Consider the following 15,107-nt stretch of genomic DNA (forward strand, 5'->3'; position numbering starts at 1 on the left):
TAAAAAATCAAGACTGACAACATCAAGTGTTGCATGAATATGAAGTAACCGAAACTTTCATATGATTGCCGGGAGAAATGCAAAAGAGTATTCCAACTTTGGAAAAGAATCTTGTGAAGTTTCTTATAAAGTTAAAAATATATTTATCGGGCCAGGCATAGTGGCTCACTCCTGTAATTTCAGCACTTTGGGAGGCTGAGGCAAGTGGATCACAAGGGTTCGAGACCAGCCTGGCCAACATAGCAAAACCCTGTCTCTACTAAAAATAAAGGCTGCAGTGAGCCGAGATCGAGGCACTGCACTCCAGCCTGAGCAACAGAGTGAGACTCCATCTCAAAGAAACAGAAAAAAAAGGAATATATATATATATATAAAATAGCCCAGCAATGCCATTCCTTGAGTAGTAAGATAAACAAAAATCTACATCCATCTTGAAAATGACAGAAGTAGATTTTAAGTGTCCTCACCACAAAAAATGGAAAGTATGTGAAGTAATGTGATAAGTATGTCAGCTTAATTATTTCAACATAGTCATTCCACAATGTATACATATTTCAAAACGTGGTACATGATAAATTTACACAATTTTTCTTTGTCAATTTAAATAATTACCTAAAAAGAAAATCCACACCCAGATAAAGAATTGAACATAAATGTTCATAGGAGCTTTATTCTTAATAGCCCAAAACTGGAAACAATTCCATGTTCATGAATGGGTGAGTGAATAAACAAATTATGGCATAGCCATCAGAAACATTAGGCTAAAGGAGAGAAATCAGACACAGACCATATGCTTTATGATGATACTGATATGAAATTCTAGAAAAGTCAAAACTTTAGTGACTGGCAGGGTTCAGGAGTGGGAGGAGGGGATTGACAGCAAAGAGCCATGCAGGAACCTGGGGAGTGATGGAAAGAATCTATGACTTACTTGTTTAGGTGGTTGTAGTACTGTCTGTCAAAACTCATTGAGCTGTGCACTTAAAATTGCTGAATTTGATACATATGAGTTATACCTCAATAAAGAAAATAGAGGCCAAGCTCAGTGGCTCAGCCTGTAGTCCCAGCACTTTGGGAGGCTGAGGCGGGTGGATCACTAGGTCAGGAGTGGTCACCTGGCCAATATGGTGAAACCCCGTCTCTACTAAAAAATGCAAAAATTAGCTCGGCGTGGTGGCACACACCTGTAGTCCCACCTACTCAGGAGGCTGAGACAGGAGAATCGCTGGAACCCAGGAGGCGGAGGTTGCAGTGAGCCGAGATCATGCCACTGTACTCCAGCCTGGGCAACAGAGTGAGACTCCATCTAAAAAAAAAAAAAAAGAAAAGAAAAGAAAGAAAATAGAATTATCACTAGCAACAAAAATATAAGGTACTAGGAATTAATGTAATGAAATGTAAAAACCTTCATGAAGAAAATGATAAGACTGTGTTGAAAGAATTGGCAGGGACAGTTAATACCCAGCAAAGATTGCAGGTGATCTCCCACACAGCACAGCCTCCTCTGCAATTACACTGTGGCCTTGTGACAATGGAATATAAGAGCAAGTGGTGTTCACTGCTGAGAGACGTAGTTCAGATGCGGGAATCTCGTCTAGTTGTCTCTTCTTCTCCCACAATGATCTTGGAGAATGGGGGTTCAGTTCAAGTTGGTATCAGTGAGGAAAATGCTGCCTGGGCTGCACAGGACTTTACCTGAGCTGGAATAAACCTTTATTGTCTTAAACCTGGAAATTTGTGGCTTTTTCTGTTGGGGCTGTTTGTACTCATTAATACCAAAGACATTAAAGAAGACCCAAATGTGGGAAGTTATACCCTGTTCATCCATGGGAATACACATTTCCGCAACAATGTCAATGTAATTTCAATCAGAAGCCCACTGGACTCTTCATGTACCTCAACAGATTCTAAAATGTCTATGTAGTGCAAAGAGACTGGAGTAGCCAAGACATTCCTTAAGAAAAAGCTGGGGGGCCGGGCGCGGTGGCTCATGCCTGTAATCCCTGCACTTTTGGAGGCCGAGGCAGGTGGATCACCCGACATCAGGAGCTTGAGACCAGCCTGGCCAACATGGTGAAACCCAGTCTCTACTAAAAATAGAAAAAAATTAGCCAGGCGTGGTGGTGGGTGCCTGTAGTCCCAGCTACTCAGGAGGCTGAGGTAGGAGAATCGCTTAAAGCTGGGAGGCAGAGGTTGCAGTGAGCCGAGATCACACCATTGCACTCCAGCCTGGGTGACAAGAGCAAGATTCCATCTAAAAAAAAAAAAAAGAAGAAAAAGAAGAAGAAGGTGGGGGACTTACTCTACTCTATATCAACATACTTTATAAAGCTAGTGTAACTAAGACAATTGACTGTTTGAATGGGTATAGACAAATAAGCTAATAGTACAGAATAGAGAGGCTCGACACAGACCCAGATATGATAGAGACGTGACTTGTATTGCATATTAATCAAGCCTCATTCAAGAAACAATGTAGGAAAAATTGGTTATCCATATGCGGCAAAAAAGAAATTGAACTACGCCTTCACACCACACTAAAGTCAAGTAGAGTAAGGACTTAAATGTGAAAAGCAAAACTTCAGTTATAGAAAGAATATAGAACATGTCTTTACAACATCAGGGTAAGATAAGTTTCTTAAGCAAAAAAGGCACTAAGGAAGTACTAGACATTAAATATGTATATATATATACATATATACATATATCCAAAATTGACTTCATTAAAGTGTAAAGCTTCTGTTTATCAAGGAATGCCCCTCCAAAAAAAGCGAAAATACAAACCATGAACAGATATTTGCAATAAATATAGTGGACAAAGGATTTAGTTTTTCAAAAAGATGTGTAAAATTCCAACAAACCAATAAAAAGACAACAGAAAATTGGTCAAAATATCTGAATAAATATTTCTCGGAAAAGGAAACACAAACAGCAAATGAATATACAAGCATCCAAACTTACTGGTAATGGGGGATTTGCACATTAAAACACAAGTAGATATGACTAGATTGGGAAAAATAAGAAAGCCTGATGATTCCAATTATTGGCAAGAATATGAAGCAAGAGCAATTCTCATACTCTGCAGGTGGGAGTGGAAATTGTTAGAACTACCTAAAACAGCTTGGCATTATCTTGTAAAGTGAAGATTAATTTACTCTGTGAGTCAGTTATTCCACTCCTAGATATAGAGCCTAGAGATCCTCTCACCATCTTTTTCAGGAGCCACAAACAAGAGCGTTTGTAGCAGCAGTCCTGTTAATCACAAGAATGAAAATTGACTGAAATGTCTATGTTCGGAAGAACACATATGTAAATGGTGGACTATTCATATACTGGAATGCTATACAGCAATGAAAACGAACTATCCATACATCAACAGGATCTCAAAATTACAGTATTGAATGAAAAAAACCCAAATTATTAAAGAATGCATGCAGCATACCATTTATGCAAAGTTTTAAAATTACAAATACATTCAGTGGTGTATGAAGATGGTGGGTATGGCCCACCCCTAATGCAGGTAATAAAAAGGCCCATTGTTTGTAAAGAAAACAATAATAAAACTGACCAAAATCTGATTTTTATTGTCACCATACATCAGCAATTCTGGACAATATTATTGATAAAAATTCTTGCCACAAAGGCACCTACTTCCAATCTCCACTCCCCACCTTGGTGTGCAACTGAATACATTCTTTAGAGTCATTTATTTCTATAGAAAGAGTATCATGAAAAGTAATGATAAAATTCAGGTGAGAGGTTTTCCTTGGAGGGAGGGAGAGGGACACACTTGGGCAACAGCATAGATGCCTTCAAAGGTATTCCTTATGCTCCATTCGTTATGTTCCATTCCTTAAACTGAGTGATTGGTACATGGCTGTTGATATTATTTTTTATATCTGATTTACATAATGTATCTCTTCAGTATGTACGAAATGTTCCACCCTCAAGAGAAAGAAAATTAAAGAGCAAAATCAACAAGGGGGGCAGGTGGAGGAGAAGGCATGCTTTGTAGTGCACTGGAAGCTGCAAACCCAAGAAAGAATTAAAGGGCCGTGGTCGGTCAGAAGAGAATGAGGGACCCTGGAGCAGCAGCCCAGGCTGAGGCTTAGGGCACGCGAGGGCCTGAATTAGGGTAGGGGAACTCTGGGAAACTTTTGCTTCCAGGCTGGGGAAGCCACAGGCCTGGGTGAGGTTAACCCCAGGAAGTGCATCTGGAGTGAGAAGACCGGGGCCAAGGCCAGAAGCCCAGGGAGCACCAACCTTTTGGGAGAAAGAGCCCTTCAAGCTGAGGCTGAGCTTGAGAAAGGTGAAGCAGTGACACTGAGGAGGGCCTGGTGGAGGAGGTCACACCCTGCTAAGAGGAGAGCAGGACACCGGCTGGGAAGGAGGCCCTGGATTTCACAATGTGGGCAGGTGAATTCATCAGAAATTGTCAGAGCCATGCGGTGGAGGAGGAAATGAGGACAGGGAGGGGACACAGCTCTCCAGTGGGAAGAGTGAGGAGTAGCAGCTGGGAAGAGACGTGGAGTCCAGGTAGGGATCTTATGCATCTCTTTCAATTGTCTCTTTAAAATCCCAGTCTGGTTTAGCCCCACTAGGGAGAAAAAGTGCCTTCAGGCCTTCCCACAGCGCCAGCAGCACGAGCACAGCAGGTGTCCCTTGGGGCTGACGCATAGGGTGCTCGTGGTGGGAGTGGAGGAGCTGTCTGCCCCTGTGCTGGAAGCATTCTATCACTGACACTGTCTGAATTGCTGGTACATGGTGATCAGAGGAAGCAAACTGACATTTAGTCACTTTTACCGTCTTTTTAAAATTCTCTACAGTTAACGCACCCTTTGTTGCCTGCACCAGGGACAGACAGCTGCTACCGCCAGCCCTTGCTAAGGCTCTAGTGGGAAGAGACCAGATTGAGTCCCCGGCACCTGGGTGTGCAGCCCCACTCCTCTCTTCTAGCTGACGGGGCTGGCAAATTCCTACCTCTCTGAGCCCCTTTCCTTGGCTCACTGTAACAGGGAAATTCTGACCTCCGGGGTGGTTGGGCAGATGACAGCAGAGGAAAGACCCAGGGCCTAGCGCACAGGAGGTACTTACTAGGTGTCCTTCCCGCATCAGGGAACAGAGGAGACAGTGACTGAGGGCCCCACAGCGAATGTCCCACCCGCGCAGGCTCCCTCTCAGCGGGGCCTGTCCCCCACTGCTTCCCCACAGCCCCAGAGGCCAGGCCTGAGCCATTCAGACGCGGGGGAGGTGATCGCAGCCCAAGGCCGCGCCCTGCCTCTGCCGCCCCTGGGGTCCCCAAGGAAGCACCAACGCCTGGCCGCAGGGGGCAGTTGTCATGGGGACGCCGAGGCCCGCTGAGCCGCCTCCTTAGCAACGGGACTCCCCGGCCAGTTGCCATGGAAACAGCATCCCCTGGCAAGCGGTGATGGGGAACGGCTGGGTTTCCTGCCCTTTTCCGAGGACTTTCCCCTCCTAGGGCGGGAGACACGGCACTCCCTATACCGGTGGGAGCCGCGGGGACTTGGTTTTTCCAGTCGCCCGTCGCCGCCCCAGGAGGGGGCCTCTGTCCGACCCTGTGAAGTCCCAGGGCCTGGAGGAACCCTCTGGAGACAGGGGTGGAGAAGGGGGCCACCCGGGGACCAGGCCTAGCCCCGAACAGGCACAGCAGTGGGGAGTCCGTGCCCTGCCTCCTTCCAGAAGCCCCAGATGCTGCCTCTGCCCTCAGGCCCCCACCAACCCACACAGGAGCCCAGCGCTGTGCCCCCACCCCTCGGCCACCCTCTGATGCCCTCCCCCTTGCCCAGTCACCTTGTATCTCCAGCCACCCTCCCACTTCTGAGAGCTTACCTAAGGCGGCATCCCCCTCTTCAGTATCTAGCTGGATGGAGCCCAGGTGCACATTCACCACCCTCCTCCTCAGCCAGCCCTGGCAGTGGGGAGTGGGAAGGGTCTCACACCTCCCCCACTCCTGCGTTTCTCCCCTCCACTAGCAAAGCACATATGCCCACTCGCTCTCACCCTCCTCCTTAATGATTCTCACCAGTCCATAAGCACGTGCACACCTGTGTCCATAGCCACACCTTGCACATCCCCCGTGCACACCTCTATGCACAGAACACAGCTCCATGCTCTTACAGGCACAGGTTCGCACATACACAGGTGCCCACATGTGCCCTCTGGGCCATGTCCCCTGCCTTCCACACCCGAGTTCCCAAGACTCCAGGATTTCCCAATGACCTCACCCCCAACCCCTATCCCTGGCCCCTAGAAGAAGGTAGCATCTGCTGGAATTTTTTTTATTTAAATAAAATATACAATACGGCGCATTTACCGGTTTCTGTTTTAAAAGTGGATTTGAAAATTCCTTGTAGGTGACTGGGTGTGGGAGGGCCCATTGCCTGCAGCTGTCTGTCCCAGTATCTGCAGAGTGGCCAGGTTGGGTCAGAGCTATTACAAAATGCACGTGTGTGTAGTAGAGAAGAGGGTGGTTAGGCCAGGCTCTGATGGCAAGGGGGCTCCGCATGGCCCTGGACCCTCCACCTTCACCCCTGCTGCCTCCAGGACAAGACTGTGGGTTTGGATCAAGTCCTGCTGCCTCTCAGAGCTGCCTTCCTTAAGGGGAAGGGGTGTGTGCAGAACTCAGGTTGAGGCTAAGTCCTTCCAGTTCTCAGAACTCCTGAGCCAGCACAGTAGAGGCCAGTACTAGGCGGCGTCTAGTCTTTACCTAAGATCCCAGGAACCTTCACCCACTTCTCTCCTGGAGTACCTTCTCCCACTCCCTGCAGCCCATCTATGGAGAAATCGGTTTGTCTCACATCCCAGGATAGCTCAAGGCAAAACCCGATCTTGCCAACATTCTGGCTTGGAGCATGGAAGGTTCTGGACGGATAATGTGGGACCAGCCCTTCTCATTATTTGGGGATTGCAGCCATACCTGCTCTGGCCCTATAGGCAGGGGCAGACCCCTGACCTTGACTCTGGCAGGATCCCATCTGGGAGAAGGGAGGATGGTGCCTCCAAAGGCATCTGAGCTGCTTTCTCGTTCCCGCAATCTGGAACCTGCTTATGGCTCCTAGTTGCCAGGACCAAGCCCAGTCAATCCCTTAGCCTATCACCCAAGGCCATCCCTCTGACCCCTCAGCCTGGGGATCCCCTCCCAAAGCCCTGATCCACCACTCCACATCCACCTCAGGAATCTCCCCGCTATACACTCCATCCCACCCACCATTCCCTCCCGCTCTCCCTGTTGAAGTCTTCCCACTTCTCAAGGCCTGGCTCCCACCCACCTCTGACCACACACCTTCCTTGGGCCCTTAGGGAGGCCCAGCCACCTCCTGAGTCCTGAGATTTTAAGTCTTGGAGCCCTCAGCCAAAGCTCCCTAGGCTCTCACATAGTTTGCTGGAGCAATAGGCTGGGCATATGAGGGGCAGAAGAAATGTGATTTATTGAGCACCTACCATGGTATGTGCCAGGCGCTGGGCTGGGCATTTCACATATAGATTTTTCTCATCTGGTCCTCATAGGTCCTTGTGAGGCGGTACCATAATTATTCCCATTTTACAAATGAGGTGACAGAAAGGTCAGATAACTTGCCCAAGATCATACAGCTAAGAAGTGGCAGGGCTGGGATTCAAACCCAGGCCTGATTGCTGCCAAAATCTGGTGTCTTCCTTCTGCACCATGCTTGGGGACCATCTACCTCAGCCCACCTCAACACAGTTTTCTGATGGAAGGAACACAGACTTGGGCCTCAAGCAGGCGTGGATTTGAACCTCAAATCAGTCCCCACTCTGCCACTCCTAGTTACATGATTCTGGAAAAATTACCCAAAACTGTTTCTTCATCTGCTAAATGGGGAGAATCAAAGTATCCACCCCAAGGTCTTTGTGAAACTGAAGGAGTTAATGTGTGTAAAGTGCGAAACCAGTGCTTGTCACAGAGCAGACTCAATAAGCAGAAGTTCCCCTCACCTCCCACTGTACAGATGGGCAAACTGACGGCCCCAGAGGTGGCGGGGTGTGCTTGAGGCCCTAGGAAAGGAGAGTCTTCCACTTCCGTGTGGTGAGAGGTCAGGCTGGGACTGGATTTGAGACCAGAGATGGGGAGAAAGGGGGCCTGCTGCGAAGTCCTGGGGTCCTCTTCCCTGAGGACTGGAGAGAGAACGTCCCTAGACCATGCAGTGCACAGCCTGTGGGCAAGGTGGATTGCTGGGTGTCAGGTGACCTGGGCATCCTGGCAACATGGGATTAAACTAGACCGCACACGTGTGCGCACATGTGAGTGGCTATCTACATGGCTCTACAGAGCGCTACATAGCTATACATATACACATCTTACATACATATACATATACATATTCATATACAGATCTTGCTACGTTTACAGTAGAAAAAATGCTAGGCCCTCAGGGCCCTGGCCCTTTTCTCCCAAAGGTTGCAGGCATCTGAGGCTCCCCAGGGCACACCCCAGGGCAGCCCCTTTCTGGGGGCAGAGTGGAGCTCCACGTTACAGCTAAGGGGCTGATGGCAGCTGTTTCTCTAAATGAACACAATGACACATCTGCTCTAAGAACCGCCAACACTGGCCACCCCCGCCCCTGCCCAGCCCCGGAGACCCCATCTGCCTTTCTCTGGCTTTTGCATTTGGGACCTGCCTGCTCCCTACTCCCTCCCCCTCCCTCCCTCTAGTGCTGAGTATTAAAATAGTCTATAAAAGCAAGTCACCAAAAATCTATAGCTCTAAGAATACCTGGTTATTTTCTGCTGTCTTTTGTTTTTCTGGTGCGTGTGGTTTTTTAAATAATTATTACTGTTATTGGTATATCTCCTAATCACAGTTAAACCTGAAGGAAGAAGAAGGGAGAGAAAAGAAGAAAGAAGAGGGAAGGAAGGGCCCAGCTCATAGATTGGACGGCAGTTTGGAGCGCACTGGCTCAGGCCTGGCCCCAGGTTCCCTCTGGGGTCCAGCAGTCAGAGGGGGCCCCCCAGAAGAGGTGGCTCTTGCCCCAAACAAAGACAGAGGGGGTGGCAAAGAACCTGAGGATGTCTTCCGAGGCAGAGTGACGTGCTGGCCAGGGATGGCACCATAGGGCCTCCCAGGGGGACCGAGGCCCCCGCTGCTCCCACTGCCCCCGCTGCCACCCCCAGCCCTGGGGAAGAGCGGGAAGGCAGCCACGGACTCCCCTGAGGAGTGCGGGGAGGCTCTGCGGAGAGTCTGGGCCCCGTCCTGAGGCAGGGCTGGCTGAGACGCGGAGATGAGCTTGAGGTCCTGGGTGAGGCGGCCGGGGGTGAGGGGGGGCGTGCCCCGGCGCTGGGGGACCTGGGGCGGTGGGGGGCTGGATGCAGGTGGCAGGAGCAAGGATCCGTGGGAGCCAGAGGCCCGGGGTGGGGCACTCGGGAAGGTTCTTGGGGGGCCTGGGCTGTGGCCAGGGGGGCTAAGACCTCCTCGGGGAGTAAAGCCTACAGGGGAAGCCCCCCCAGAGGCCCCTGCCACAAGGGATGGCGGCTCAGGCTGCCGTGGGGGTGTCTCTGGCGTGCTCAGTGGGCCAGTGGCCAGACCTAGGGACAACTCCCCGGGAGGCTGGCCCAGCTGCCCAGGGCTAGATGACGGGGATCTGGATGAGGGTGGGGGTGGCAGGAAGTGCTCCGGGAGTCCCAGGCCTCCCCGGGCCCCGGGTGGCACGGGAGGTGGCTGGGCAGCCTGCGGGGAGCGGGCGCCTGGCTGCAGTGGGGTGAGCAGGGGAGAGTCGGAGGAGGACAGGGAGCCACCCAGCGCCTTGTGGAAGTGGCCAAACCCGGCTATGGTGGTGGCGGCTGCGCCAGCTGATGGTGTGGGAGCCGAGGGGGAGCCACAGGCCCCGGGAGGTGGGGAGGAGCTGGATGAGGGCAGGAGTGGGCTCAGTCCGGCGGGGGCAGAGAATCCAGCCAGCTGTTGGATGTGGAAGGAGGATGAAGACGGCGTGTCCACCTGGGACGGGCTGCTGGCGGGCGAGGCGGAGCCCAGCGCAGAAGGGATCAGGGACTGCAGCCGTTTCAGGTGCCTTGGCGTCTGCCCGGCACCGAGGTTGCCCAGCCCAGATCCTGGGGGAGGGCGGAAGATGGCAGCAGGCAGGCGAGGGTGGTGGGTGAGAGCTATGGCCACAGAAGTGGTGGCAGCGGCAGCCTGCAGTGGTGCCTGGATCAGCGGGGTCCAGATGACGGGTGTGGGGGTTGGGGTGGCAGAGGCAGCAGCCTGGACGCGGTGCGCGCAGTGGGCCATCTCCCGGTCATGCTGCACAATCTGCTGGATGATCTCATTCTCCTGGTAGTTGAAGACGCCGGAGTTGAGGTCGTGCTGGACTTTGTGGAGGAGGATGGAGTTCTTCTTGCCTGGGCCACCAAACAAGAGCAGGCACTCAGGGCACAGCGGGGAAGGGATCAGGTGCAGACCTGGCTTAGGCATAGAGGAGCCCTGTCCTCCTCCCCCCACACCCCCCACCTGCCCCGCCTGTGGCCCCTCCCCCTCACCGATGCGGTCCAGGCGGTCCAGCGCCACGGTCTCGAAGGCCCTTCGCATCATGGGGTACTCCTCCAGCACCTCATTGAAGTTGTCCACGCTCAGCGAGTAGAGGCGGCAGTAGGTGTCGGCCCTCACGCTGGCTGTGCGCCGGCCCCGGGTCAGCAGGCAGATCTCTGCCAGAGTATCCGGACTCAGGGTGAGGCATGCACAGCCCACCCAGGCCATAGGGACTGCCCACCCTGACCTTGGCCCTGACTGCCTGGCACAGAAGCCTTGGCAGGCTCACAAGGCCCTGCCCCCAGACTGTGGCCACACTGGATGCCTCTTCCCCACCAAATGGGGGCTGGACAGTCTTTCTCATCTTTGGGACATACCCTCTGCTCTGGACTGAACGTGTTCCCCCAAAATTTATATGTTGAACCCCTAATCCCAGCATGATGGTATTTGGAGGTGGGGCCTAGGGAGGTGATTAGATCACGAGGGTGGAGCCCTCGTGGATGGAATTAGTGCCCTTTGAGGAGGAGGCCGGGGAGCTGGCTCATCCTCCTTCTGCCACGTGAGGACACAGCGAGAAGTCAGCAGTGCAGCCCAGAAGAGGGCCCTCACCAGCCCCGACCATGCTGGCCCCCTCAGCTCAGATGGCCAGCCTCCAGAACCATGACACATACATTCCTGCGGTTTACAAGCCACCCAGTCTGCAGCACTTTTGTTACAAGAGCCCAGACTGACTAAGACACCCCTACCCTGGACTCACAGACACCTCCCTCCAGGCTGTGGCCAGGAAGGGTGCTCACTGCCTCTGTCCCCTTAGTGTCTCCCCAGCCCAGCCCCTGGGAGCAGCTGCCGTGTCCCCCAGGGCCCAGGGCTGCCTCACCTCCAAAGTAGGAGCCGTCAGCCAGCTTGGTCTCCTTGTTGCCCTTGGTGAGCACGCTGACCACGCCATGCTGGATGAAGTACATCTTCTTGCCGATGGTGCCTTCCCGGATGATGTAGTCCCCGGGCTGGAAGACCTCGAAACGCAGCTTGGTCAGCATGGACGTCACAAAGTTGGGGTCTGCGTTGGCAAACAGTGGCATGGAGGCCACCAGCTTCCGACAGTTAAAGTTGATGATCTCCTGCCGGATGGGGTGGATTGGGACACGGGAAGGAGGAGGTGAGGGGAGCTGGCTGCCAGGAAGGCCTGGCTCCCCTCCCCGCCAGGCCCACCGCACAGCTCACCTCCCGCAGGGGCTCGCTCAGCTCGCCCAGGATGCTCTCCTCATCGAACATCTTGCCCTGGTAGCGGTGCTCGTAGTAGTCGTGGATGCGCTGCCGGGTGTCGGGCGGGAGCTTGTGGAAGGACATGTACTGCTCCACCTGCTTATACTGAGGCCGGGAGAAGGGAGCGTCAGCAGCCAGCCCCACCACCTCGGCAGGCACCACATCTAGGCACCCACCCTGGGGGATTTCCTGGCTAAATTTGGTTCCTTGAGATCTGAGGTCTACAGTGTGGAAATGACCTGACTGTGCTCAAAACAACTGCCTGGGCTCCCAGCTGCTTGGCATGGAGGAGGGGCCCTCACCAGCATCTGCTCCTCACTGTGTTCTATACTAAGGAGGTGGGTGAGGGCAGCAGGGAATGTCCAAAGCCCAGTGACAGGACATCAACTGTATCTCCAGGGAGGTCGATCACGTTTCCTTGGACAGGGAGGCCTCACCGACTCTGCGGGGAAAGAAGCTGTTTCCTCCCAGCAGTGACAACTGGCACAGTCAGGAGGCGAGGCTGCGATGGATCAGAACACTCAGAGGCAGAAGCAAGGATGCCTGGCTGCTCGATGCTATGAATCCAAACGTGGCCTCAGCTGAGACCCCGGGTCATTTCGTTGAGAGCAACTCCAGGCAAGGGAAAAGCAGGGTAGACTAATTTGAGGGGACCTTCAAATAGAGGCTCGGGTACAAAAGATTTGTGAGCCTCAGACCCTGGCGCTCAAACAAATAAGAAACGATCCTGCCCACCCTCGCTGAGAGGAGTGGACGTTGCTCCCACCATCCTAGATTGTGGGTGGACAGTGGGATTCTCAAGAGCAGGACGAGAGATGGGAGGTATTGATTAGGCAACAACACAGACTCCTCCTGGATGGGAAGTAGAGGAAGTCCCTATCACCCCAGCAGCAATCAGAAATGGGGCAGCCTGTTTGCATCTATGTGTGCTCCAAAGAGGTGGGAACGCACAACTGCTGCACAGAAACACCCACGGGCAAATGAGGGCTGAGAAATGACGTTTCCTAAACTTCTTCCAGCCACCCTGGCCTCTGACTGCTCCAAGTTATGCAAAGTCCCAGGGGACAGTGACTTCCTGGCTGGTTACAGGGGCGGAGGCAGCCGGAATACCTGGAGCTGTGTTTTAGAGAGTCCCTCCCCTGACCCCCAGAGAACAGGTAGGGGTGGGGAGGCAGGGTCTGGACATGGGGCAGGAATTAAAAGGCTGAAGTGGTCCAGGTGAGAGACAGACGTGGGGATGGAGAGGAGGGAAGACATTTAAGAGAAATTTATTGGGCAGACTTAGATATTAGCCAAAGGATAAACATTTTAAAGTCTCAAATGAAAAGCCACAGACACCTTGACTCTAGCCCTAAAATAAACTCTGATGCATTTTCTTTTCTTTTTTTCTTTTTATTTATTTATTTATTTTGTTAAGACAGGGTCTCGTTGTGTCACCTAGACTGGAGTGCAGTGACGTGAACACAGCTCACTGCAGCCTCAACCTCCTGGGCTCAAGCGATTCTCCCATCTCAGCCTCCTAAACAGCTGGCACTATAGGCACATGCCACCACGCCTGGCTAATTTTTGTATTTTTAGTACAAACAGGGTTTTGCCATGTTGCCCAGGCTGGTCTTGAACTCCTGGGCTCAAGAAATCAGCTCGCCTCAGCCTCTCAAAGTGCTGGGATTGTAGGCATGAGCCATCATGCCCAGCCTCCCAGACGCTTTTTCTTTTTTTTTTAGATGGAGTCTCCCTCTGTTGCCCAGGCTGGGGTGCAGTGGTGCAATCTTGGCTCACTGCAACCTCCGCCTCCTGGGTTCAAGAGATTCTCCTGCCTCAGCCTCCCTGAGTAGCTGGGACTACAGGTGTGCACCACCACGCCCAGCTAATTTTTTTTTTTACTTTTAGTAGGGATGAAGTTTCACCATGTTGGCCAGGCTGGTCATGGCCTCTTGACCTCAGGTGATCTGCCCGCCTTGGCCTCCCAAAGTGCTGGGATTACAGGCGTGAGCCACAGCGCCCGGCCCCAGATGCTTTTTCTAAACTAATCCCTGATCTTGACCCCAGACTAAACCCTAGCCTTGGTCACACACTGAGCCCTGACCCCACTCACATGCTGAGCCCCACCCCAGTCACAGGCTGGGCCCTGGTGCTGGCTCCAGAATGATCACTCACCTGGGCCTGGACTAAGCCCTGACCTTTGCAGCTCGATGCCTTCTCTACCTCCCTAGGAGGTAGAGAAGGGTCCTCTAACCTAGAACGCTGTGTTCTAGCCAGGCTAATTTCTCTGCCACCACCCCTGTGCTCATCCTCATCCTGATGCCTGGCCTAGAATTCTCTTCCCCCTTCTCCTTCCTCTGCTTCCCCACGGTGAGCTTTCCTTTCCCTCCCAGTTCTGCAGGCTCTCCTGAGCTCTCTTCTTGGCATCATGGGACCTAGACCTCCACACCTGGGTGGTCCCCACCTGTCAGTCACCCCACCAAAGGACAGTGCCTGGGACAGGCAGGCAGGCAATGAATCCACAAATGCTGACCCTACTGTGTGCCAGGCATGGGGATAAAACAGAAAACGACATACTGGGTCCTCCTCTCATGGAGCCGTGGCCTGGAGAGGGAAGGTGGATTTGTTAAACAGATGGCTGCCTATAGTTAATTACATCATCACCAGAGTGCCGAGTGTGGTAAAGGAGGAGAGGGTGCCATGGGGTCACATGACAGGTGAGGGGCTGGCCAGGTCACAGACGGCTTCTCCAAGTGGTGAGGCTGGATGTGGAGAGAGTGTCAGGTGGACAGCGGGGAGGAGAGTTGAGGGTGAAAGCCCGTGTCTGGGCCCCGTGGCAGGAGCAGGCATGGGGAGAGAAGTCTGGCCAGGCTGAAATAAAGGGTGCAAGGCCCAGGGCAGGAGCTGAGCATGAGGGCAGAGCCCTGGTTATGCTCCTCAAATGCCAGGCTGGGAAAACATGCTGAGGAGTTAATCTACATCTTCAGAGCAACGTGAAGTCCCTGAAGAGTTTTAAGCAGAGGATGAGGCCGATGTGTTTTAGATGCCACTCCAACTGCTGTGTGAGGCGTGCAGTGGAAGGTGCCAGGGCAGAATCTGCTTAGCTGATAAACACAGGGGAGCTTACATGCAACCCCCACGGCCTGACGCCCAGTACCACCCCCGCCCTGCAGATGAGGAAACAGGGCCTCACACTGTGGAGGCACAGGCCCACGCTCAGAGCTTGGCAGCAGAAAAGCTGGGGTAGGACCCAGGTGGCCTGACTCCAGGCCACAGGACTCATTCTCTGTGGTGAGGGGGCTGCTGTTGAGATCCCAGGGAGAGATGAAGCTGGTGACAGGGGAGGGTGGTTGGGATGCAGAGA

The 15,107-nt window shown here is 52.8% G+C and overlaps 1 protein-coding gene across 1 annotated transcript in view; it reads right to left on the reverse strand.

Moving 5' to 3' along the window:
* Nucleotides 1–5,868: 5,868 nt before the first annotated feature.
* Nucleotides 5,869–15,107, reverse strand: part of HCN4 (hyperpolarization activated cyclic nucleotide gated potassium channel 4) — a 49,298-nt gene continuing 40,059 nt past the window's right edge. The window contains exons 5-8 of the mRNA XM_054451569.2: nt 11,720–11,866; nt 11,376–11,616; nt 10,510–10,674; nt 5,869–10,371 (exon numbers count right to left, since the gene is read on the reverse strand). Of these exons, the coding sequence (XP_054307544.1) occupies nt 8,903–10,371; nt 10,510–10,674; nt 11,376–11,616; nt 11,720–11,866 (2,022 nt within the window). The 3' untranslated portion in view covers nt 5,869–8,902. The remainder of the gene's footprint in view (nt 10,372–10,509; nt 10,675–11,375; nt 11,617–11,719; nt 11,867–15,107) is intronic.

The sequence above is a fragment of the Pongo pygmaeus genome, chromosome 16 (assembly GCF_028885625.2).
Source record: "Pongo pygmaeus isolate AG05252 chromosome 16, NHGRI_mPonPyg2-v2.0_pri, whole genome shotgun sequence".
NCBI lineage: Eukaryota > Metazoa > Chordata > Mammalia > Primates > Hominidae > Pongo > Pongo pygmaeus.